Below are 27,083 nucleotides of genomic sequence, written 5' to 3'. Positions count from 1 at the left end.
AGAATTCCTAATGGAAAATGACCCATTTCGATTTCTATCCTTTTCGAGGAGAACGAAGAAATAAAATATCGAAAACCTTTAACCTTTTTATCCAGCAAATGTTAATATATTTTAACGAAATATTCGTCGCGTAACACAATTATTGGGATAATTATTCAAACGAAATTTCCTCACGATGAATTGTAGAAACCTACAAAACGTACAGATGCAATTTAAAATATGCAAAAATATAATGTGCATTCAAAGTGTAAAAACAAAATATTTGTATCGTTCCTTTCCTTTCAACTCACCAAGTGGAACACACCCAAAGTTCACAAGAGCCGCCCATCGAACGGTCGAAACGAGTCATCGTTCGCGCACTATCCGAACCGGAAACCGGAGGAGAACGATCCTCGAAAGCGGCTGCATAGCGGGAAACCGAGGTTCAGTTCACGGACACGCGACGCATACCGAGTGCAATTTAATTCAAGTGTCACGCGTTCACGTTCGCGAACGAACCGACGACTCTCGTTCTCTTCCTCCTCCGATTAACACTTCTGCTTGCTTTACTCACGACTTAGAATGTACAAGTGCGACGTTGGAACCGTTACAAGCCTTTTTCGAGACCAGTCCGGCGGTGACGCTCGGCCGCGAACCTTGATCCAAAGTGTGGAAAATCGAAGAATCGGACGAAACGAGCTCTCGTCTGGACCGGTTCGATCCTCCAGTTGCTCTTCGACGACGCTCTGACGCGGATTCACAAACTTTTTCAACGAATAAAACACGATAACCTGAAATCAGTGAAACATCTCAGACGTTCACGAAGCACTTTTGCAGTATTTTTCGAGTATTTTTCGAGTATTACCGAAGTGCTTTTGGAGTTTGGCGGATTTGACAGAGGTTTGAGAGTGGAGATCTCTTGCCAGTTTGAAAATTTAAGGAGGCAATATGAAGACTATTGGCTGTTTTTTGGTGGTTCTACTGGCTCGACAGGTGATTCAGATATTTTGTCATAAATCTATTGTTTCATTCGTATTTGTTTGATCCACTTTACCAGCTTGATCGTATTAATTTGTATTTTGTAAGGTAGAATATTCGGCGAAATAACGTCTGTTCGAGTTTACTGATAAATGTAAGGAGCCTTTTGATAAGGAATTTTTTATACATTTTTCAAGATCGTTCGTTAGTCACAGTATTTTCTTTCAACGTGTTAGAAGCCATTCGGTCATTGTTGACAAAACCTTCTTCCATCTGTAACTGTTTTCGAGTTATCTCTTAAGGCGCGTTTCCACCCTCTAAATCTTGCGTTACCGCAACTAAAACTTTTCTACTATTTTTGTCCGTTTCTCGCGCCTACGTAATTTCATCGCAATCGTCTCACTTACGTATCGCTGACGATCTATTCCAACGATTAATGCGACTGCAAACGATCTATTGAAAAGAAATTCTAATATGAAAAAGAACGTCGATATTTCCCATTACGAAGACAATCAGAGGAAATTGTGAAACAGATTTTATAACAGGTCCTTATTAAATTTTAATTAGATTCTCAAAGGCAAGTTCGTTTCAATCGACTGAAGCTTGCAAATTGGCAAAATTAACGTCAAACACGATATTCTCGTTAAATTTTCATTGGCCAGTCCGTGACGCGTTAATCGACCGATTCCGCCATTTCCCAAAAATCTAGCGCTACGATAAGAAGGGTAAACCGAAAGTTACTTGCTCGGAGGCAGATAAAAGGTCGGCTTTTAATTAACCAACTCACGAACAAGTTTCAGCGGAGTTTAAGCCCTTTCTCGTGTCGTTTCGTCGTTTCTCCAGGAATCGTCGCTGACGATTTTCTGAAGCCGGAACTTTTCCCTCGCTCCTCCCTCTTAATTATCCCTCAAAGTAACCGTGAAGTCGTTCATTCCATTCCAGACATAGTTCCCGATATATTTTCACGAATTTCTACGTTCATTGATAGCCAGATCTTCACAGTGTCAGATACATTTAATTGCTTCTATCGCCGTACTATTGTACTTTATAATCATACCGCGAATATTTCTAGATTTACGGAAAATTTAGAGGTGAAAAAATTGAGAAAAAACGTGATAAAATATGTTCAATGAGATATGTCCGAAGTAGAACACTCGTTACGATATGATAAACCTGCGCGCGAATCTCATTCGACCTTTGCGTCAAGACTTCTGCTTATATTTTTTGACGACACATTTATGATAATTATAACTGTTCCTTTTAGGCTATTTGCGGAGTCCTTAAGAATCCACCAGCCTTCTCGAAGCCGGATTACTCGGATTCCTATCTTCCGGCAGCCATGCAGGTGAGAATCATCGTTAATTATATCAAGTAGCGCTGCTTAATGAAGAAACAGTTTCATACGAAACATCTCCACTAAACAGATATATTGTTATCAGTTTATACATTAATACAGAACTAAGTTGTTATAGAATTAAATGTTAATTAATAATTTATTATATTATATTTGTAGTCATCTCGCAGGCTAATTATTAATTTACTATTAATATTTATAAAGAGATATATAAAATATACGTATAATAATACGTGCCAATTGTCAATTCGATATTAATATCAGAAGAATATATTAAAACACGTGTGTAGATCCAACATTTCCACGACTATCAAATCGATCGAATTCTCGTTAAAACGATCCGCTTCTCTAACGCAGGTGATATTTTACGCCGTCGAACAACTGAAACTTCTTCAATCAGAAGAGGCTATGCAGAGTTCCACCTCCACAGAAAGCCCCTCCACTTCACCCATTAGCTTCATAGCTGAAGATCAACAGACTGCTTCTCAAGATCCTTCGACCATATGCAGTATCGCAGTATCCCAATCCTTGGACGAGTCGAAGGACGAGGAGGACGAATCCAATTCGGAAAACTCGTCGGACGACAAAACAGGAGTATCGGTGATCAAGGAAACTTCGAAGAATAAAACCGAAGATTCGGCAGTCGTGGTAGAACAAACAACAAACGACAGGATGAAAGAACCAAGTGCAGAAAAGGCACAGGAAGGCGAAACGGGCGAATCAAACGCGCAAGAAATGGAAAAAGACAAAGTGGAGGGGTCGAAGGTCGAAGAAGTGTTCGACGATAAGACGGAAGAATCCAAAAGCCAAGAAACGTCGACCGACGAAATGGACGAATCGAAGACGCAAGAAATCGTGACAGACAAAGAGGAAGAATCGAAGACGCAAGAGGCGTCAAAGGACAGGACAGGTGACTCCAAGGTGGACGAATCGTCGAAAGACAGCGCGGAGACTTTGGTAGCGCTGGAGACGTCGAAGCCAGGTGAAATTGACCAGCAATCGATGGAGGATCCCTCGACGCAGCCAGAGTCGCCAGAGGTGAACGAGGAAACGCCAGAAACCAACTACGCGACGCCGGAGACGAATTACGAGGAACCGGAACGTGTGCACGCCGTGCAAGAAACGAATCAAGAAGTCCCCGAGGAGAATCACGAATGGATCTCCTGGTCTCCTACGAGCACGGAAACGAAGCTGGAAACGACGACTGCGTCGAGCGATCCGGATGATTCCACGAGACCCGAATCGATCGTTGCGAACGTCGACAAGAAGAAAGAACCGACTATCGATAGCGTGGTGCAGGACGTCTATCAGATCTTGAAACCTAAACCGTCCAAGTTCGCAGACGCGGATCATTTCGAGGAATCGAAAAGCGTGGATGGGATTCCCGTGGAGAAAATGGAGAACGTGGAAGAGGAGGACGACGAGACAAGGTGAAGCCTTTCGTTGGAAAGTTTATTTGCTTTTTGACGGAGAAATAGATGACAGGGTTTAAGAAAGAGATTTGCTGAGCGTTTGTTAGATACAGACATTAGCAGACTGCGGATATTTCTAGAAATTCACATTTTCATGCAGGGAAGATCTTCATCTACAGAATATTATACCGAACAATGTACTTTAGCTATTTTCTATATCCTCGTTTAGGTTCTTCATTGTTCTATCCCGGCGAGCTTTTAATACGAGAAAACTAAGTTTAAAGTTTATGAAGTTTAATATTATTACGCGGAGCTGGGAGCTAAAAGAACTGAATATTCGTTGTTGCCCAAGCAAAATTTTCATCGTTGAGAAATGCAGTTAGAAAAGTTAAGAACTAGGGCAACGATATCTTTTATCGCGTGTACCCTATGCATTTTTGAATTTTTGAATTTTTCATAAATGTATACAAATTTGCGGTTTGATTACGAGACAATTTACCGCATTTTAAAAGGTTGGATGTTAAAAATGGTCATTTTTTGGCCTTCCTCAGGGCGAAAAGTTCTCGCAGGATATTTGAAAGCATCTGTCAAGGAGAAGATACGTTATTAGCATTTATCCGCAACGTGAAAGCTGAAAAAAATGAGTGCAAAGATGAAAAAGTGGCAGCGATCAAACTTACCCTACGCTTAAACTTCATCTTCTCAAGATGCTGAACTATTTATGAAATATTTCCTTGAAAATTCTGCCGATTAATCAATTGAAACTTGGAATCGAGTAAATCCAAAGTACCACAAGATTATTGCTGCCCATTGTTCTCACGTAGCAACGATCTGGTGCTACTTCAGAATTACTCGATTTCAAACTGCAATTGATTTATTAGCAGAATCGTCGAGGAATCGTTATGTCGATACAGATGAATAATTATTCTGTAAGTGGATCAGAATTGGAAGAAAATTAAGATCAAACGTAATACACGGATAAGCTTCAGCGTTGCCACTCTTTCATCTTTCGCACTCATTTTTTTTCAACTTTCTCATCACATTTCGGCTAAAATAACATTTTTCGTCCCTGAGAGAATTTTTCGTTCGCAAGCAGGTCCAAAAATTGCTATCTTTCAACATCTTCGTTTACAATCTCATCTTATTTTGAAGAAATATTCAGTTTGGCTTATTTAGAAATGATAATAAATAATAAGAAATGGAAGAGATTCTTGGAAAGAGAGGACAGATTTGATACAGAGATGAAGCAGCTTGGTATTTTAAAAATGTACAATTTGGTATGCAGCAGGTATATACAGTTTATAAAATAATAATAATTATAATTATGGTAAACAATAATAATAAACGATGACGGTGCAAAGATTTACTAATAAAATAGAACAATGCAAGAAAGTGCTAGGATGAAACTACAATGAAATAAATTAAATTCGTAATTGGTTTTTAAAAATCGAGATGTAATTGCAGCCTGTGTATTTATTTTTTTTTATTATACTTCGTTTCGTATTATTAACAGTCATAAGTACCGAGAAAAATTTGAATACTTCGATATTGGAACAGCATTAATATCTCAGAAACGTCTAGCAAATGTGCTACGTTTATAGATTGAACGGGTGCCCATTCGAGTTTGAAATTTACTTTGGCAAACTTAATGCAGAATAAACATAGTCTAATGCAGCAGCCGTAACAAGGCTGTCACTGCTCGACGTTCGGTTGCTGGGATCAATTCAAATTTCATTGAAAAGTCTGCTTAACTAAATGTAGATACAAGCATGCTTCGAGTACAAATACTCGTTACGAAACTGAAAGGTCTATCCTCGAAAAATTTTATTACGTTACGTCTGACATTTCGACGATAATTCAATCAAATAATTTACCACTTCGTGTCCATATTTGACATTCCAAATACTATGAGAATTTAAAAACTGACAAAATAATTGAGAAGAAACGATATCAATAGCATCTTGCCTCTCTGATAGAAAATTAAAGGAAAATGAAATTTAATGAAACAAATTTGTAACAATGGAAGTATTGTTTAAAAATAATCAAGACATCCGATTTTTTAATAGATCGTCAAAAATCCTATAGTAATTTAAAAACGCGAGGAAAAAGAAATAAACGAGAGAAACTTAGTTAATCAAAGTAGAAGACTGTGTAAGAAAATTAATTAACAACAATTCAAAGGTGACCCAAGACTAAGGAAAATTTCAATCTCTTGATAAAGAATATATTATAAAATAAACTATCAAGAATTCAATATTAATAACTCCCAGCGCAACATTACAAAATAAGCTGGACTGAACGCGTTAAAAGATCCAAGTCAATATTGAATTATATTTACCGAATATATTATTAACTTTCTAATCTTTCCAATTCAACCAATTCCTCGACAGATTCACACGTTTAGGCGAGAAGGTGACGCAAGTGCCAAGGCCAAGCCTAAGCAGTTACCTAAGACGTTCGAAGGTGCCACCGAGTGCGACTCTTCAGCAACTCGCCAACTTGTACGACTCGTTGAGCAAGGATGCCAGGAAGCAGGGATTCGGGAAATACACAGGTTTCTCTGACGATGTTCTCAATACTCTACAAAGTTCCGCGGAGGGTGGTATCGGACCACAACTGAAGAAGATTCTGTCGAAGCTGCTGGAACGAAACGAGTTGACGAGAGAAGACGCAAGAATGAGGACATCGTTGGCTGTTCGAGATCTCGACAACCCTTCCAGCATGCTGAACAAAGACCTAAGACCCTTGTTACCCTTGCGTTATTCCCCATAATGCTCGACGTTAACGTTACATGACATTATGACATGTGTCGATAAATGATTAATCGACGGCGAATTTTTACGCAATTACGGGAAACTTAAAGGTGTAAAGATATACAAAATGCATGCATAATACGTAAAAATGCAGAAAACTCGCGTAAGATTTATATGAAATGGTGAGTTTAATATGAAATATCGAAAATAGAATAGATGTTAGTGGTTATAATTAGACTGCGGGTTTTTATGCGTTTGTGGGATATTTGAAATGCAAAAAATTGCACAGAATGCATCCGTTATGAGGAAACATATAAAATGTCCAAGGTACACAATAGCGCTTTTCATAATTACTTAACGGGGGAAAAAGCGATTTTCTACCGAGGTTCTACGTTTTTAATTATGCCTTCAAAAATATGAATTTCCGTAGTTGTAGTCTAGTTTTAATTAGATCGCGGATTTTCGTGCATTTGTGAACTAAAATGGAAATTAAAAAGGAAATTCAAACCGGTGGAAACACACAAGCTGCGTGAGATTAAACGTAGGATGAAAAATATTAAATACGATTTATGGGAATTTCAAGGATCCGAAAACGCACAGAATGTACATAATATACAAAAATATACAACATATACAAAATAAAGTACTCGTTGTAATATATTTGATGCAAGTATTAAAACAAATCTCCCTTTTAGATCCCATTTTCTTGATAATATTTATGAAGATACTATTTTCGAGTGCAACTAACGTAAGTACATCAAAGTATCAAATTTTCAAGAGGGCAGTGTACGTTTGCAAGCTAAAAAGGATGCAAAACCGCAAGAATCCGTAGGATGACTCAATAATTCCGAATACAATGAAGTTGATTCACGTCCGATTTTTTGGTAAAGCGTTGTTAAGACGTTGACTCATACGTATCAATTAACGTAACACATACGTACCTATAATCTACATAATATATACATATTAAGTACCCAAAGCAAAGCTCGATGCAATCCATCAAACGAAGATCAAATCCACATCTATACGTCATGGAACAAATTATTTCTAAACAGTATACAGATTATATACATATATATATATAGCATGTACTCCTACCAAAGATCTATTATTACCTAGTACTTATCTACATCTACATGTTACCTAGTACTCATCCTACATGTGTACCTACCTGAACAACCATAGAATCATGTTTTACTATCCGCTTTCAAATACTACCAAATCAAACCGATCAATACTAAACTGAAATCTTCGCCTGAACGCCAGAGGACTAATTAATGCCAATAACATCCATCTGTAACTTCTACCAACCACCTATTATATCCACCTAAACATCATGGAATCGTGTTTCGTTATCGATCCTTCAGTACTACCAAATCATACTGATCAATATTAAATTCAAATTCACATCTACATACGTATGCGATGAACGTGGATTATTTTCAGATGCTCCTCTGAAAATTATAATATTCCTATTTCTCGGAAAAATATATGTAGAAGTTCGTTTCGTCTAAAGAGCAAAGGTTGCTGCGAAATTTTAAGCGGCAGTATTTATTCTGATTAATTAGGTTCAAGTATATACATTTACTACATACGAGTATATACATTACACTACTATGTATGAAAATAGAATGCAAATCCGATAAAAAAAAAAAAAAGAAAACGCTTCGTTGGAAAATAAGGGTTCGTGCCAGTACCTTTTATAGCCACTGTATATATACCTGACCTAGTATCTATATGTACTTTTACCTAACCAATATAGCGTCGTATTCTACGATCCATCTATCGACACCATCGAACCCATACCACAGATCCCATGAATTTTTTTGATCCACCTTGACCCGCGGCACGATATTGTTTATTGGTTGAACAATATGAGTTGGCAGAGTCCACGGAGCAGCATTACGTGTGTCGAATAGCGATTTCCATTAGGCAACACCGTGTCAATGGTTTGTCCAGCAGGCAGAGGCGCGGACAGAAAACAATAGCCTCGCTGTTGTGATCGAATTAGACGCGACGAGATGCTACGCCGCTGCATTGCACGCCAGTATAAATGGATTTTGAAATCAATGAGTCCTTCAGTTGTTGCCTTACTTTCGACCAAAGAAATCATCGAAAGGGAACACTTGACCCAGCTTAAGACGATATGAAGACTCTACTTCTTGGATTTTTCCTTCTTTCTGTAAGTAAAATTCACATTTTTATGAATATAATTAAAACAATGGAACTTAGATAGAAAATTGGTTTATCCATTAAATATTATAGAGATTACTATACCCTGGATATTTTCTACATTTTTCTTAATTATTCGCACCCTGCGTGTTTCTGCATTTTCAAACTTTCCACAAATGCATCAAAATGCACAGTCTAGTAATTAGCTTTTTTCTTCCTTTCTTTTCCTTTTTTTTTTTTAATATTTCCTTTGGAAATCGTAGTCTGTCTTGAAAACATTCGACAATTTTATACAGCTTAATTGCATTAGTAACATGTAAATATTTTCCTGGGATTCCATACCTTTTCTCATTGTTAGATTCTCAGATCATTCGAGTATTAATAATTAGTAGATTACTAGTATTTATGCATTTATGACAGGTGTAAGTGTGCAAAGATGCATACAAATACGAAATGCAAAGTACAGTTAGAAAATGAAACTTGCGTGAAAGAACGCTACTCTTTCATTATAGTTATTGGATTTAATTAAATGTGACATTCAAAGGGTGGAATATTATAAAGCGAGAAGTTCGATTTTCTTTGGATTTTTTTGGAGGAATTTGTGCAAGTTTTGATTCATTGAACAGAATGATAGTCATAGCTTTGATTTCGACAAGGGATTAATTTCCGAACGTTCGATTAAAGTAATAAAAGTAGCGGAAGAAGTTCAAAGAGAAGAAGAAAAGGAATCTGAGAGACAAACTGTTTGCAACATTCGCAATCTTCCTGTCGTTTAATCGCGAAACTTCCCTGCTTCCGTCACAACGAACATCTGCGTTCTTATTTTAAATGTCTGAGTAATCGTGGAAAATTTTATTGAGCAAAGATTTTAAAAAATTGTTAGATCCGAATAATCCTTTCAAAAAATGTCTCCACCTGATAATTTTCGAGAGTTATCTAATTTTTCAACAAAATTTTTCAAAAAAGTTCTTCCAGGTGAGAAATTCCAATGATTTAATTACATCTCAAATAAGTATTAGGTTGTGCCAAAAGTTTCCTTCGTTTTATACGGAAATGGTAGATGCACAACGTTTTTTGCTTTATATTATTTCATTGAATTACGCATGATCCATTTTGTAGTGATAGAACAAAAAAATCAACAAGAAACACTCAGCCGTAGTTTCCCAAAAATCAAACGCATTTTACGTGCATCTCTCCCTCTTTTTTTTACACGAGAGATCATCGGCGTTTCAATTAGACACCCTGTATACAATATGGCCGACAGAAATGGATACATAACCTTGAAGTAACCATAAAGTAAAAAAATAAAGTCATCGCACATTCTTATCAAATTTCATGAAACTCGCGTGAAACTAGTGTTTGATAATTACGTCGCATTTAGTATCCGGCTTTCTCTTCAATCTCCTTTGAGATAATCGAACGTGATGCTGCACGATCTTTGGTACGTACAAGATGTTTCAAAATGGAGATGAAAGTATGTATATAACTGTACATCGACTTTTATCTATCTGATATATTTTATTTTAATTGGGATAAAAAAACAGAATATTCGTACAAATATATTACCACGATGTATAGGGCGTTTCAAAATCCCGACTCTACTATATTTTATTCTACTCCTGATAAAAGTCATAAAGAAAGTAAATTATTAGAATTTTCTAAAAGTATATGGTATGATATATAGGACGTTTCCAAATCTCGATTTTACATTTTTCACTTCAGTAAACTCTTGTACGACAGCTTCCCCGTATGAGATCAGAGCCGGACGGGCATCTGTTGGGTACTACAATTAATTGCCTGTTAGTCAATTCAAAATCATCTTCTTCCATCGTCATAGTACTCATCTCTGTAGTCGTGTCTGTAGTCGTCATTAAATCGAACACAGTGTTGTATATTTTGGTCTGTCCTACTTTAACGCTTTGCTTCATTCTCTCCAAGAGGAAGGGTAACTCTGTTGTCGTCTCTTCCTGAGAGAGATGCATCAGTGCAACGAGCATGAAGACAGCAAGGAAAAAGCGAGAAAATCGCAACATCTTTCTTGTAGTATCTTCTTAGACCTTGAAGTGGAAGTAAATTAACATGAAAAAAAGAAGAAAAGTAAGATGAAAACACTACGGTATTATTTTCACGGTGTTTTTATTTATGTAACAACCTGTATAGTAAGGAGGATCTTAAAGCTTGCTTTACCTTCTCAATTAGGAATCTTCCTTTAGTATGGAGCGTAATTGACTGTCTTTAATGTACAAATTGCCGACCGCTTTTAGTGAAATAACCTGTACACAAGATTTTTGCAATTGATAAGTCGTCTTTTTTTAGAAAAGAATAAAAAATCTTCTTCTATATTAAAAAGCTCGTAAATGAATACTTTTATACTTTACCATTACTTCTAAATTATATAATGTTGCGGTTGATTAATTTAGACCTAACTTAATTTTAAAAAAAATAACTTACCTTGAAATGTGTCTGTTCAATTTCTGTATACTGAACTCAGTTTCAAATTTTATGTTCACCTCCTCTGAAACAGCCTCTACTGCAACATTAATGCAACGTTGCATAGAATGGAAACATCATATCAATGAGAAACATCAGTGATCATAACAATCCATAATTATCGTTATTTAACCATTACTAGTTACCTAACAGTCTACAATCATAGATTATTTCCGGTAGATTAACGCGATACGTGCATTTTTACGTTCTCCGAAATGCATGTTAGTGAAAGACAAACGAATTTATTATTCGATCCGATACAATTACACTTCGGGAATTATATCTATTTCTATTTATTGCATGCACTGTATGTGTCTTTAAATTTTTCACGAGAGCATAAAAATCTACAAATTATACATATATACATAAAATATATAAAATCCTAATGTCTCCCCATTTTTTAGAAAACCAACCGACTGATATTACATCCAGAAAATTCGTAGCGAAATTTAAGAAGAAACGAAAAATAGTCTATTTCCGTAGAATCTTTTTCTTCAAAAAACTTAATTTTCTCTTGCCTTGAAATTACATCTTTGGAACGTGTATCAGCAGCAATTTATGTCGAATAAATGCAACGAATTTTCCAATCAACTCAATAAGAATCACACTATCTAAATAAAAAATTTAAGATTCAAGGTCCGCACCTTATGAAATGGTCTATCGCGTCAAAGCAGATCCACGACTCGATCAACACTATTGGTGAATTCCAGATGGTATAAAAAAAATTGCGTTGCTGGACAATTATTCGACGATTTATTGGCAGAAAGCGTTTATCTTCCTAACACGTCGACGATGAACACAACAACTGTCCGCTACAACACCCGCGAGACTATAGGATTCACACCTCCTAACTCTTCAGCGTGTGAACTGAAATAAAACAAAGCTTAACAACACATAATACAGCGTTCACGAGCTGTGTAAACCGTGTAAAAGCTACGGTCACTCTGAGAGATTACGATTCGAGAACGATGATTAAAAGATGGTAACCAGTCTCCCAGTTCGTCGAGACGATTCTGATTGGGTCAAGAGTGCACTGCGTTATCTGCAAATGTAAACTTGTATCGCAATAAATTATTTTGTTAGATACGTTTCTGTCCTCGTTTCTCAATTACACAACGTTTATCGATCACGAATTCTATTTTCTTTTCGTCTCCTGCTTTTTCTCACGTATCAGTTTATTTATTCATACATTGGCTCACGAAATTTCATTGCAAATACGCACACTTACCATATACAAATAGAAAATGTGTGCGAGATGCAAAAATATGTAAAATATCCAAAGTCATAGTATATTATCCATCGTGATATTTAGTACGTAGAATAAATATCTGCTTAGGTTTCATCTTTCCAGATAAGGGATACATTTATGTCTCGTATGTTTTAAAATTAGAAACTCAGTGGCGAAATTTCTGAGTTATGATACAAAGTTTGCGATTGCAGTTGAGGATGATAAGACACGTAAATCTGGTCAAAAGAATTGCTTTATAATTTTCCATCATCCGCTCTGTATGAAGGCTCGATAAGTATTAGATTGTCACGGCGAAGAAACGTTAAATTTAATTATGAATGATCCATTTTGTAGTAATAGAACAATAATGGAACAAAATGTATCATGCATAATTCAATGAAGTAATATAAAACGAAAAATGTTGCGCATCTATTATTTCCTTACAAAAACAAAAGAAACTTCTGGGACAACCTAAGAACCTTCAGAAACGTTAACTCTTTGTAGCAAAATTAATGTATCAGTTTTCCAAAAATAAATTAGTCGAGCTAGAAAAATACTTTAATCTTCTACAGAAGAAAGAAAGAGAATTTAAAAGAAAAACATTAATCTCTTCGCCAATATTAATTTATCAAGGTTTCTGTAAGAATAAAAGTAAAAATCTGTATTTCAGCTCTCCACGTTGAGAGTGCAATCGAAGCCACAAATCACGAGACTGTTCCCGATCCCAGAAGAAACGAGCACTCCGAGGCAAGAAACTAACACCGAGGCAAAACCACTGGATAAGTTGCTCGGGAAATTGCGAGCCACGTACAACTTCGTGTTTCGAAAGCCAGAGAACACGAGTAACGTGGAGAAAATTTTGGCCAAGGATACACCGAATCCAGACGTCGAAGCGCTTAAATTAATCTGGTCCAATCGAATGCAAAAGAACTCGAAGGACAAAGAAGATTCAGGAAAGAAGTCTGAATTAAAAGTCACGTATTTAGGATCATCAAACGATGATTGGGTAAACGATATTCGACCTTTGGAAGACTTAGAACCATTGGAACCATTGGAACTGCAGGATGAAGTGGAAAATGACAGAGACCGAGAAGTGGAGATCGTCACACCGAGAACTGCTTTCCAGTTTCCGGTGACGCTCAGTCGTCATCTTGTTGATTGGCTTGGATCACTTTTAGGAATCACCTACGGTGTCTATTCTAAATTGGCTAGAGCTATTTATACCAATAATACGATACGTGTTAATTAATTATAATTAACGATGGCTTATTAATTATAAGGAACATGTATTATACCGCTTGGATGGACTTTCATTTGTATTAAAAGATTATTGAGAAGTAAAAGGAGATGTAGATGATTATCCCAGGAGCTGAAATAATATGCAGACACAGTAGAATTTCATTTATCTGAATCTATTGAGAAAAGAAATTTGGTTCATTGTCACTTTTCAAAGTAAATAGATTCAATTCTAAACCTTCTGTCTTGTGATTGTTATTTAGTAGCTATTCAAGTAAGAATTGACTATTGGAATATTATATATAATTTAAAATATTGTCAATTTATTGTATATAATGTAAAACATGTTAAGGTACATTGTATATAGTATACAATTTATTATATATAATATAAAATTATTACACATATATAATTTATTCTTACATTAATCTTTAACTTAAAGAATTGATTAGATTAAACTAAACTTCAATCCCTGCCGAATAGGAATTGAATTACTTGATATAAAAATATCATTCCAATAAATGGAAAGTTCAGATAAATGAAATTCTATCGCAGACAATACAAGTAAACATTTTCTTTACACTTATTTTATTCAAAAATATCTCGGTCTGAAAAATACATGTGTTACTTTTTCTTCATTCATCTTCTTTCTTTTTTCATTTCTTTCTTTCTTTTTTTTTTTTTTTTTTTAGCAATCATCGTATTACTATACATAACAATAGATCGAAGAGTAACACCTTGCCGCAAACGCGTATCTATTTTAAAATACTTCGTTATTGTATCATCTTACGTGCGATGTCCACGAAAAATGGCCACAAACGTGGACATCGAATACTTACGTACTATTTCATTAACTTTAATGGAAAAATTAGCGCTGTTTTCGTAACCCAGGACAGTGAGTTGCATTGATAGATTTTGGACAGCGCATTATTCCTCTTTTTTAACGAATTATATTATTTATCACTGTATCGTAAGTAAAAATGCATCAGAATTTAGAAGAATATTTGACTATTTACTATCCAGGGCTAAGTAAAACAGGAAGTTGAAAGAAGTTTAGGAGGAAGATACAAAATACTGCTATTCTCACGAACTCTGCTATTCTCTCTTTGGTTCTATTACAACGGAGTATTAGTCTTATGTTTAGCGCCATCCGCAGTTACTCACTCTAATCTCATGTGTACCTAGCAGACATTTCAAAGGTGTTAGTCATAATTAAATTGTAATCACATATTCCAAAACCTACAGCATGTGGGCAAATATTTGAAAGCATGTTCCACCATAGATAGTTTAGTAAATTGTCAAAAAACTAGTAAATGTCACAAAAAAAAAACTAGATCAAAATGTATTTGAAATTTATGTAACAAATAATGAAAAAGATATTAGCATTTATAGTTAAACTATTTTATTGTATTATTAAAAGACTGTTCCATTATAAAAGTTTTCTTTTTGTCAAAGTTGAAAGACAAATTAAAATAAATCGTAAAACTTCATTCGCTTTAATTTTTCGACAATTTACCGCTTCCATTCAAAAATTATTCTTGAGCAATTTTTTATCATATCCTTTTTATTACATAGTTAAAAGATAATCGAATAAATATAAAAGATCTAGCGTGCAACAAACACATTTTTTTTTTGGAAATTTGTTCTGTATGAAATGAATGTGGTTAAACTCTTTCATGGATAATGGTGTGAGTTTCAGTAAAAATGAGTCGCGAGTGAGTCAAAATTAATGGGAACTTCTCCGAATCTAAAATAAAAACATAAAAAAAAGTCTATCAAACATTGTTACTTAAACAATAATATATTGCTTTCATTCGAGAGCACTAATCAAGGGATATATATTCTTTGGTACAAGAAAACAAAAAATCTTGAAACATTGAGCAAAGTAATCTTCCTTTCCTCTAAATCACTTCTTAAACTTTTGTAAAAAGTGATACATAATTGCAACATAAGCCACGTTACTAAAAAAAATTCCTAGAAGATAAAGTTATATTCTTTAAATTAAAAGTAAAAATACTTTCAATTAAAAATTCCTATTGCTTTTGCCTTAAAAAAATCCATCTGTAAAAGGAAAGAATAAAAAATAATCATATGGTAAAGATATTTTTTACTGAAAGGTAGGTAAATATTTATATGTATAAAAAATATCTGTTTGTCCAATTCGTGTATGAGAAAGTAGAGAGAAAAATAAAAGATGAATTATAGTGATGATGAATGTTTATGTAAAATATATATGCATATATATATATATATATATATACTTATTAAAGATGAACACGGACGAATCAGAGATCAAACAACATATGTACCTACTGAGTCTTCTTCAGGTAAAATTTGTATAGCACTTATATACACAATTATTCTACAAACTTTCATAACCATATTTATTGGCAGTATGTTATTTCCTGCTATTGATACTCGCTTCGAAATTAACCTAACGACAGATTGGCAATTTCGATGCTACTGATTGATAATTATCGTTTAAACGTACTCCATTCTAGGTCATAAACATATACACGAAACTCGACTTCATTAAAAGAAAAAACTAAAAAGAGATTTTCTATTGCAAGTCACAATAAAAAATTGAAGTTCAGTGACCTACGTTCGGCTTTCATATGTGATCGTAGACTAGAATCAGTAAACAAACTATTTGCTTTAAAACTAATTTAAATAAGACTGTTACAGGTTGCTCTTACATAGGTTGCTCATTTCTTTTTAAATTAACGTCGTATTTTTTTTTATCTAATTTGTTTAAACTTATCATTAGACTCATTCAGGCTTTATGGTAGACTATTGTTAAGTGTTACTATTTCATGCAAATAGCGGAACTTATTTATGGTTCATAATGTGTCCACTAAAAGTGGAAACGTAAGGTACTATTCATAAGAGTAAAAAAAATGAATGAACGTCTCAAGTTCATCCAGTTATCTAATCCAGTTACAGTTCAATGACCCGATCACCGCCGATTTTTATGAAAATTTACAATCTACCACTGATGAATATTCATTTAGTAATTGCACCTCTGTTTCGTAGTGCTATCTTCTCAAAAGATTTTACAATTCAAATTCTAGAATACGTTTTCAATTCCTAACATATGCCTAACCAATTTTCTATTTTGTGCTAACTCCGACGCTCCCACGTGAACAGCCTTTATTGCTTTGGATTTAGACGAGCTCATTTACGACTAAGACGGCATTAAGTACCTTGTATTCTGAGGCAGAATCTCGTTCATGTTTACTGCCTGTTGCTGTAGTACGGTCGTTGCTTGCTCCTTAAAGGAGGAGAATGTGTGGATCAGATTCTGATCCTTCTGAAGATTCTGTATATATTGCAGAAAATTAGGCTCTTGCTTCATAAAGTTCCCATCTTTTAAAACAAAGCTCACTTCTTGTTTAGGCGTCGTGGAAACCTCAGTAGCTTTTTCAAAAGACTCCTTTTGCTCCACGAAGAACGAATCCTTCTTCGTTCGGTTCCTCCTAATTCCTAGGTGCGTTTGAGTGTGTTTGTTCAGATGATCCTTCCTAGAGAAGGCTTTCTGACATACTGAACACGAGAAATTCTTATCACCAGAATGAATAACGTAATGCCTCGTTAGATGTTCGTTTCTTTTAAACGCTTTGTGGCACACTGGACACTTAAATGGCCTCTCGTCTGAATGGCCACGCATGTGTTGATCGAGATGCTCCTTCCGTTTCAACATGGCGCCACATTCTTTGCATTGATACTTGCGTTCCTATAAAAAGAAGTTGACACTGGTATACTACATTTATTTTCTGATCAGAAATACTAGAATACTTTAACACATACTTGTATATGAGCTTGTATATGTTGGTCAATTTCTGTTTTATCTGGAAATGCTAAATTACATTCTGGGCAACAGTAAAGTGTCGAGCCATCCAAAGCAACACTGATTTTTATTTCTCCTGTTTTCGCCCGGAATTTCATCTTTTTCTCGGTTTTTGGCGAGTCAGTTTGTATTTGCTGTTCAACCTTAACAGTCTGTACTGCATTCTCAGTTTCCTGCTGATTTTCTACTTGAATATTTAGGTCATTAGGATTTATGGACACTATCAATTGATCTGAATTTATGAAGGTGTTATTTCCATTTTGTGTATTTCTAAATACTGGAACACTAGGAATGTTGAGAATATTATTCTGTGTGTGTTCCACTTTTTCCTCTTCAGTCTTTTCTTTTTTCACCTGCTCTGTTTGGAGTTTAATCAATTGTTGCAATGTTAATGGAAGAGTAGTAGCTTGCAACTTTTGAAAATACTCTGCCATGGCACTTTGTTGCTGAAGTTGGACTTGTGAATCTTGCTGCAATATTAATATTTCATTACATAGAATTATATAAATCTCTCAACAGACATTTTAATTGGCTAAAAGAAAAACTCTGTACCATTGTAGATGTTTGTTTTTCATTTTCAGTCCTTGTATCCAACTCCTGTTTTATAACGTCTGATTGTGAGGTTGATGGCAAGTACACGTTAGGTATAATCCTTACTGGTAAGCTATTCGATTGGACACTGAGTATTGTGTTATTTTGATTGTAATTAGGAATGTTAATTGTTTGAATGCCTTGCTTCTCGCAAAGCTGCATCAAAGTATTTGGATCCGGCCATGCTAATATCGGTGCTGCATACTTGTTCGTTGAATTCACCTTTAGAGAAATACATAATTAAGTAAGAAAGCTATAAACGAAGATGAAACAATGATAAATCTTACCAATAAACTTTGTTTTGTTTGATTCAGGCCAGCAGCGGTTGTATAAACAGTGGTTTGCTCTGCTTGAGTATTATCACTGCTGGTGAATTTCGATGTGGAAACCGTGCTCGATCGAGATGTTAATTCCGAAAATTGCGGGAGCGCACCGTGGATCGTGTTGTTTCCGGAGAAATCCATTTTACCGCGAATAGACTTGAAAGGTACGCGCGTTTCCAATTAAAACACGCGAACGTTTATAACCTATAGTATCTCGTCGTGAGCGACGAACCAACAATTCAATTATTACGTTTTTAGTTTCATATTTCGTACATGTGGAAACGTAAACTAATATTCGGACGAGACATCGACAGAAAACACGAGACGGCTAATTAAATTAGATAATACTTGTCGAACGACGACACATTGTAACGTACGCCGCGTCCTATGCTTCGCTCCAACATGGCTGCATTAAAGCACTATCTCCAAAATTCAATCACATCTCTCGAACAGCTAAAATTAACTCCAAAAAATATATTTGGGACACGTTCTTTATTATATAATGTAAGAAGATTTTCATCCTTCAATATGTGCGATATGTGTGAAATATTAAATAGTTTCTACTTAATTTGAAAGAAATGTGGAAAGAAAAAATGGTATTTATTATCATGGCAAGCCTGGTTGCGTCACTCTGTTTACAGTGGACGCTCGGTAAACTTCAATTGATAAAATAAAAATAAACAATTTGTTTGTGATATCTTGAAGTCAAAACGAGAGCGTACTGTTCGTAATTTTGAGAAGTTAAAAATGTAAAGATAGATAATTAATGGTCTGGAGAAGGACTTGAACGTGACCACGAAATTCTAATCATAATACTCGATTCTTCTTAATTTGCTATTGTTTATTAATTCATCTCCGAGAATGTTATAAAAAAATACTTTACCAAATATAAAATGAATCATAAATCCTTCATAGGAAATCCTTGAATATATCGATTAAAAGATCTCCACTTAATTAATAAATAAACATGTAATCATATGGGTGAAAGCTTAAATGAGCGTATAGAAAATTTACGTAAACAAAGCAGGCATTTATTAACTCAAGTAGATAAGAGTTCTAAAAAAGTTAAAGACGAAATCAAGAAATTACATTCTGAAAATTTGTAAGTATTTTGCATATTATATTTTATATGATAATCCGGTTTTAACTTATATAATTTGATTTTCATAATCTGATTTTTCAATGTAGGACATTCAGAGATAATTTTAAAAATCATGTTGGCAAGACAAATGCATCAAGTGTGCCTTATAAGAAAGACAGCAGATCATGGAAATTGAGAAATGATTCTAGTGGAGTTAGTGAAGTCTTACGACCAGATTATTTCTGTAATAGCCCTAAACAGACACCTGCATCAATGCCTAATACATCAACAGCAAAGAGGATATTAATATCTTCAAAAAAACACTCTGAAAATCAGCATTGCTTGGGAAATATTCACAGAAAACCTGTCAAAGAGTGTTACTGTAACCCTGAAATTAAAAAAGCACAGCTAAGACCCACAAGGACACAGTATAAACCACGTTCTCCCAATAAAAGATGCAAGAGTCATACCTTTTCTCCTGCTATAACGATAGAAGATACTTGTGAGAAGTCAGCATTATCGTCACCTATTAGTTGTGAAACATTGAGGAGAGTCCAGAAAATAGATTATGCACCTAGATCTCAATTCTTACGCAATGTCAGAAGCAGAATTTCTCTCTTGCAAGCAGGAGGAGGAGACTGTCCAGAGACATGTTACAGATCACCACATTATCATGATCTCATGGCCAAGAAGGATATATATAAAGCTGATTCCATACATCAGTTGAAAGCTCATGATAAGAAATCAGAAACTAGCTATCACTTAGCAAAATCTGTCCCTACAAAATCAGAAACCAGTGAAGAATATTCAGGTTCTGAAGCTGAAGATATAGAGAAATGTAGCACAGGAGTTCAAGTATCTTTGAAGAAACACTTGAAGCCAAAAGTAGTAGTAAAAAGAACTCTTACCTCTAAAACATCTGTACCTGATATAAAAAAGTCTAAATCTAGTTCAAAAGTAGCAACTAAGGGTAAAAAGATAATACCTGGCACAGCATGCCAGTGTTGTCAGAAGGATAAGTTAGAACATTCCAAATCTATACTAGAAAGGGATACTTATATTGATACAGAAAAGTATCAAGACACAGTCTGTACAAACAAACTACCAGATGAAACTAGTAGGAAATACCTCTCTGATAGAGAAATGAGAGAATTGGAGATATTTCGTGAACAAAACTATTTTGACACCCATGGATCCAGCCATACTTTAGCGTCGTCTAAATCTTCTGGTTCTTTAGAGCAGTATCTACTAAATGACAGACTGTTTCCTGAACTAGCAAGAAGGATACACAAGAAGGACTTAGTCGTAACAATGCCAGCTTGTGCCACGATACAACGAAAACGAATCCACTATTTCCCTAGATACATCGTTCGTCAAGAAAAGGGTAATTGTAACGCAAATAACAAGAAGAAGCGATGTCAGACCTGTCCTCTAACCGGCCATGCCATAGATCTTGGCGTCACGAAAATAAGACCTCCCTTGAACAGTTTAGCCCTTAAGTACCAAAAACGATTGCCTTAACTAAAACTAATTTTATTTTTATTAATATTTTAATTAAATAACGCTCTATATCTCTAAGAGGAGACAAAGTAAATGAAAGTTCTGATAATTAACTCCGGTTTAGTCATTTGCATTTTTTATCATTACTAGGGATTTCTAAAGAATTAGTTTCATTTACTTTGCTCTATTTTTTCAGCTACTATAAATTTTCGAATGTAAAACAATAAAATTCTGTCACATACTTTCATCGGAAACTAGTACAACGGTATGATCACGTTAATGTCCTCGGAAAAGAGTATTTTCAGAATCCATGGCTTTCAGTATGATTCAGTGTTTAGTAATGCGATCGTAGCTGAATGAAACATTAGCCTCGACAAGAGAAGTACAATATAGAATATAGTACATGCATGATGGACTACGTGATCTCGCACAAGAACATAAAATCTCATAAATCAAATCTTTTTTGCGACCATGATGAGTCGGCAATCTTTGACAAATTCAAGTTTGTTAGATGCAAATTTCTACTGAATAAAAGATGCGTAAACATGAAGCATTTATTAATGCGATTAACTAAGATCACTTGACAAATTTTTCAATGAACAAACGATGGAATTATAGAACATTTATCGTCAGATTTTTATTCTACAACTCTACAGCACATATACAATTCTAATAATATTTATTTGTAATATTATTTTACTGTTGTCCACATGCTTTAAAACAGACCAATAAAATTTTATTTATTTAATAATCTACATAAGATACGTATTATTTATTATTGGATTGAGAATTTTTATGTAAATTCATATTTTTATAAATAAAAATAAAACCTCAGGAATTTAAAGGAAGAAGATTAGGCAGAATCATTTTGTAAATTATGAACAAACGATTACAACGACTTACGAATGTAGCTGATGGATACACCTTTCGCGTCCTTCATTCTGTTTCCAAGATGCTGTCCCCGTGATAAGCATATATTTCCGTACAAATCGACGAAAGTTTTACAAGCTTTTAATTTGTTGAATTAGTCATTGAAACTTAAAAGATATAGTTCCTTACTATTCACAAATTCTCGTGGAAATTAAAATATGAAAAAAGAAGATAAATAAGGGATATTTAATGAATTGGAAGTTACAAGGTCCGATTTGAAAGGTGAACAGCTTCGATATTTATGGATTGTAAAATTGCAAAGAATGTTTCAATTTATGAGAATTATAGCTGTTTACAAGGTTACTCGATCAAACAAAAAATCGAAGATTTTTTAACCCGGCGAACAATTTTCTTCCTTGATTGCTGCATAATTAAGTAACATGCAACTGCAAGCGATTACAAAATCTATGTGGCATTTTAATTACTCAGAAGTGGAGACACTTAGATTCTAGAAGCTTCAATATATTTTTGTCACAGTATACGCGCAACCCATAAAACCGAGAAAGTCTTGTAAACAATTCATTTTTTAATTGTTTAGATATTCTAATTTGAGACTATGTAAAAATTGAATGAAATAAAATATTTTCTCGGAATTTATGTATAATAAAACACAATGATACAGTGAGTAATAATGACAGAAAATCTGAATGACGACGGAAGTAATTAAATATTCGTTCAAAGAACATTGAACCTGACGAGCATTGCTAGACTCATTAAATATCGATTTCACCGAAAGATTAACGCCATCGAGGAAAAATATCTCTTACACATGAAACTGGTTTCTCGATTTCTCAACGGACAAAGAAGTTGAGAAATAATCGCGTGCTTATCCCAAGAGCCGATAGAAGAAAAAAGACTATTCTTCGGGCTGTGTTTACGAAGCGAAGTTCAATAATTAGTAATTTCGTACATCTGTACATAGTACACAATCAGTCTATTTTTATCGTGAAAATTTCGTTTCTAAATGAAGGTTCCAAGTTTAGGAACTGGCGAACGAAGATGGAATGCGTTTTATCGTGTATCGGACGGTTAATTTTACAGTTCATTATCTACTATTAAAAGTTTCGGGCTTTAACGATATTTAAAAATTGAAATCGATGATATTGGAAAGTTGGAAATTTAAAATCTTCAATTTTACAATCCATTTTAAGCTTATATCGAAAATTATCTAATTTGCAATTACATAGCAAATTATCAAATTTAAAGCCTTAGAAATACGAATTTTTGCCACGGGTTTCTAAATACAAATTGATGCATATAATAATTACACACAATTGGACAGAAATCACAGGCGAAAGAAGGAGAAGACGTAGCCAATAATTAATTAATTTAATGCAGCAAGAACGTGGATGAAAAAAGTTCGTCATTTTACACCAACAGTAGTTTCTCATGATTGACGACATCATGATTTTAACGATCATTTTGTCTCGTTAAACGGCAGCAAAACACGAAACGAGAAGTGCACTTGAGATTCATTGCCCTTGTGGGTACTCATTATTGCAGATATTTTGTGTCTGAAAAAACGTAAAAAAAAAATTGTAAAAAAATGTTTAATTTTATCTGTCTCCTGCCCATTTCAGTCATCATTTGCTATCAATTTCATTTCAATATCATCATTTGCATATCATTCAAATGATATCACGTGAATGTTTCTAACTTTTTTAAATCAGAAATTACTTCTACACCATCTAAAGTCGTCCTTCTATTCTTCTTAAAATTATGAACAATTTTTTAATCGTTTAATACTACCCTCCCATTCATAACAAATTAATCTTTTCGCGATTACTTATATGCGAATAATTATAGTTCTCGTGGTTGTTTTCATTAATGAAAACATACAAGTTAATTAGGAGATGGGATCAAGAAACTTAGGATTTTATTCATAAGTAGACATTTTTAAATGAAGGTTCAGGGTCGCAGAGCCATAAACATTGATTTAATGATGAAGAGAGAAGGCTATGAGCGAAGTAAAATAAATTGATCGTTGATGGCGATAAAGATTTTATCAATTGGAAATACTAAATTAAAAATTCTTCTTTCGGAAGTTTCCTAGTTCTTCCTCTCTTTTTAACATAGAAACGGTATACATTAGAGAAATAACGAATACACATAATATTAAGCCAGATATCGTATTTCTCACGGAATTCTCTACTGCGTCTCCTTTTTGTCTCGTAAATATCTAAAAAAACAATCATTAAAGAAATAGCGAATATATATAGTGAAAAATCAAATATTCGTCTTTTTTTCAGAACATGTTTGTTCTTTGCTCGTTTCCTTTTTTTCTTTTGAATGCATAAAGAGTGTGCGTTATAAAAGTAACGAAGACGTTATTATTGCATAACAACTGTACTCGAGTAAATCACAATTGTGTTTCTAAATTGCAGATTTCTTTTCAGCAAATTGGTTACGATTACGCATACCAATTATCTATTGTCTTTCTCGTTTTTCATCGATCTTTTCTTGCTTTAACCGCTTCATTCTAATGTAGTTGATTTTTCATATTCATGTAAATGGCTACAAGTTTCATGATCTAATCTAATGGTTCGAGACGAATATAAATTCATTATAAACATTGATTATTATGATACTATATGCTGACAATCGACGACACGAAACAAAATGTTAATCGGTAGAATAAAGGTAGAAGAGATTGCGACGTAGTTCATTTAACATACAGAACTACATTAATGCGCCGAATCACGTCATTCACGTTTATATCATATAATTTATTCATAAAATATATTCTACTATTCCCTTGCATTATTATTATTATATTATTATTCCCTTGTGTTATTACGCAAGACACATCCGTCGAATTTTCTATACCTGACTTAACAAAGAAACTAAAAATGCGTTTTCTCGGAAAATTATTTACACTTTCGTTACAATACAATCATTATTAATGTGTTTCTGGAACAGATGAAAACAATTAAAATTTTAGATAGAACTATAGTTTTAGATCTTCGACATTTTTGACTCGCAGAGATCTTGAGATAAAATTGCATTGGAAATTACGAAACCAAAATGGCAATTTAACGTTTCTTTTTAAACGTCATGAAATAGTCGAATCTAATCAAGATTCGTAAAAAAGAAAGAGAAGAAAACAATCGTAAAAACTTATGAATGCATTCGTCTGTCTTGACGAATTATGAATTCCATAAAAATCTGCGTTAGCTAAATTAGCAGTCGTTCAGTTCTTTGTCGGCTCTGTCGTTATTTGAACAAACAATCGAACATGCTAAGCATCGCTCAAAATTTACAATTTATAGCGTTACTAATTGCTGATGTCAGTAACGTACTTTATTTACTGCTATTATAATCTTTGTTCTTTTTACTCGTTTTTTTTCTCTTTTTACGGATGAACGTCAAAACCTTCAAAATATTATTAGATGTTATCGCTACACGGAAATTACTTATTCGTCGACATAAGCAAACATTAAATTGGCCATGATAATATCTAACAGGCGAAGCAAGTCCTTCTAGTTTCAATATTTTTAGATATTCCTGTCGAATTAGAAAGTCACTGGATGAAATTTTAGATATCTTCCCATTAAATAAATCATAGTCTTATAATCGGATAAGTCAGTGATATCAGTCAGTAGTAACAAGCAATTAAAGTAGTTTAATGATTACTGATTAAATGTATTAAATGTTTCATACATTTTGTATTCAACGAAAGTAAAAACTTGCTCTCGAGCGAAAATTGTGCCGGTTTCGAGATCAGTGAACCCCGAAGCAGTAAACCTCGAAGCAGTGAACCTCGACGACCGTGAACGCGTAACCTTAGTTGTTTTTGAGGAAATCATGTGCATTTTTAATCGATCATCCACATCTTATCAAGGACGTATTTTATGAACGCGTTTACTTCGTTGAAAGATCGAACGATCGAACGAATGTTATCGATTTAGGTCTTGGTTGACAATATCCAGCCAATGTCACGTGAATATTAACAAAGTCGACAATTTCGTCGCAAAAAGAGCAGATTAATAATGTAAGAGCGTAAAAAATAAGTAGCAGGGGAATGATTTTATCATTGGATCAAAAAGTTATCTTCTTAGGAAAAGAATAAAGTAGAGTTAAGTAGTGAAGAAATAATCTATGATTTAATTTTGGTTTATATGAACTTTCGAACGAGAAATTGGGATTGCCTAAGAAAAAAAAGATATTAAAATTCAATTAATATCTACCCATCTCTTGAACTTCGAACAGAGATTCTCTTTACTATTTTTAGAAGTTTTAGAAGGTACTTAGGTACCTCATTATTGATTTTCACATATACTCCTTAATGTGTCTCGCTATTGAAAATACTTTTTATCTAACTGAATTACCAAACCTATAGCTAATTCAGAGTAATCTGTAACGATAATTTGAATCTTTCAAAATGTTAAAAGATTTACAATATTTAACAAATACATTTCTGACTATATTTGTCGCCAAATATTGCTCTTTTTCAGATCAACATAGTTGCATACGGTTGTTTTCTTCTGATTCGATGGCAGGCGTGCAGGATGGCTGTTAATAGCGAGCTCTTCAGAATCCCTTTGTTGTTCCCTTTGTTGCCTCTAAATGGCCGCTGTTCACTTCGAGCAATTCCGTCTCAGCCATTCGCGAGACTTTTTCCTCGAGTTTTCTATTCGAGATGCAGATGAAAGGAAAATTTTAACGTCCACCGAGTGCGTCAACGCTCCATATAAGACTTTTATCGCGCTGGAGAACTGAGATCTGAAATATTGCAAAAGTTTTTGTAGACCATGATTGTCTGCGACTTCCTGATATTTTATTACCTTAAAAAGATTTGCTGATGATAATGATAAAAGTGGTTATCGATTAGTGGTAAGATAGCATTCTAGCAAATAAACAACTTTTTATGGTCGCTTAAACTCAAATAAAGATAAACTTGTTTCTAAATAGATGTAATATATTCTGCATGTAAAATTGATACTAAATGATGTGGTTTATTGAAATTGCAAATAAATATGAAAATTACGGCACTTAAATATGAGCTTATAATGTTATCAATATATCATGCAGATAATTAACATAGAATTGTCAGCTTCCTATCAAATATCTGTATCCTACCAAAGATTTCTGTGAAATTCTAGTAAGTTCCATTCTGAGTAATTCGAACTGAATATATCATTAGTTGTAAATATGTACTTAAACATGATACCTATTCAATTACCTATAATTAATAAATTCAAGAGAGCAT

General features: G+C 34.2%; 4 protein-coding genes and 1 long non-coding RNA gene across 7 annotated transcripts; 3 read left to right on the top strand and 2 right to left on the bottom strand.

Moving 5' to 3' along the window:
- The first annotated feature begins 582 nt into the window (after window positions 1-582).
- Window positions 583-7,119, top strand: LOC100741337 (dentin matrix acidic phosphoprotein 1). 2 transcript variants are annotated; one of them, XM_012383653.3, is made up of 5 exons: window positions 585-972; window positions 2,222-2,302; window positions 2,669-3,145; window positions 3,185-3,741; window positions 6,114-7,119. In XM_012383653.3, the coding sequence occupies exons 1-5, from the start codon at window positions 928-930 to the stop codon at window positions 6,493-6,495; spliced, it is 1,542 nt and encodes a 513-aa protein (XP_012239076.1). In that variant the 5' UTR covers window positions 585-927; the 3' UTR covers window positions 6,496-7,119. The 2 variants fall into 2 exon arrangements, with proteins under 2 accessions (XP_033175695.1, XP_012239076.1); XM_033319804.1 differs by having other exon boundaries at window positions 583-972; window positions 2,669-3,741.
- Window positions 7,120-8,520: 1,401 nt separating this feature from the next.
- On the top strand, window positions 8,521-13,709 carry LOC100741136. Its single transcript, XM_003488029.4, has 2 exons — window positions 8,521-8,658; window positions 13,037-13,709. The coding sequence occupies exons 1-2, from the start codon at window positions 8,623-8,625 to the stop codon at window positions 13,613-13,615; spliced, it is 615 nt and encodes a 204-aa protein (XP_003488077.1). The 5' UTR covers window positions 8,521-8,622; the 3' UTR covers window positions 13,616-13,709.
- On the bottom strand, window positions 10,144-12,120 carry LOC105680541. Of its 2 annotated transcripts, XR_001102164.2 has the most exons (5): window positions 11,783-12,118; window positions 11,100-11,178; window positions 10,836-10,921; window positions 10,357-10,705; window positions 10,144-10,267 (listed from the first exon to the last, which is right to left on the bottom strand). It is a non-coding gene; the product is annotated as an uncharacterized LOC105680541 (long non-coding RNA). The 2 variants fall into 2 exon arrangements; XR_004461388.1 differs by having other exon boundaries at window positions 10,144-10,705; window positions 11,783-12,120.
- A 1,517-nt stretch (window positions 13,710-15,226) lies between the features above and the next one.
- LOC100741013 (zinc finger protein with KRAB and SCAN domains 5-like) lies at window positions 15,227-18,772 on the bottom strand. The gene is made up of 5 exons (XM_003488028.4): window positions 18,328-18,772; window positions 18,002-18,262; window positions 17,410-17,919; window positions 16,806-17,335; window positions 15,227-15,349 (listed from the first exon to the last, which is right to left on the bottom strand). The coding sequence occupies exons 1-5, from the start codon at window positions 18,502-18,504 to the stop codon at window positions 15,298-15,300; spliced, it is 1,530 nt and encodes a 509-aa protein (XP_003488076.2). The 5' UTR covers window positions 18,505-18,772; the 3' UTR covers window positions 15,227-15,297.
- A 239-nt stretch (window positions 18,773-19,011) lies between these two features.
- On the top strand, window positions 19,012-21,704 carry LOC100740893. Its single transcript, XM_003488027.4, has 2 exons — window positions 19,012-19,465; window positions 19,552-21,704. Exons 1-2 carry the CDS (start codon window positions 19,341-19,343, stop codon window positions 20,963-20,965), a joined length of 1,539 nt encoding a protein of 512 aa, XP_003488075.1. The 5' UTR covers window positions 19,012-19,340; the 3' UTR covers window positions 20,966-21,704.
- The last annotated feature ends 5,379 nt before the right edge of the window (window positions 21,705-27,083 follow it).

This window comes from Bombus impatiens, unplaced genomic scaffold, assembly GCF_000188095.3.
Source record: "Bombus impatiens unplaced genomic scaffold, BIMP_2.2 scf_0217, whole genome shotgun sequence".
Taxonomy (NCBI): Eukaryota; Metazoa; Arthropoda; class Insecta; order Hymenoptera; family Apidae; genus Bombus; species Bombus impatiens.
This window is presented reverse-complemented; position numbering and strand designations above follow the sequence as displayed.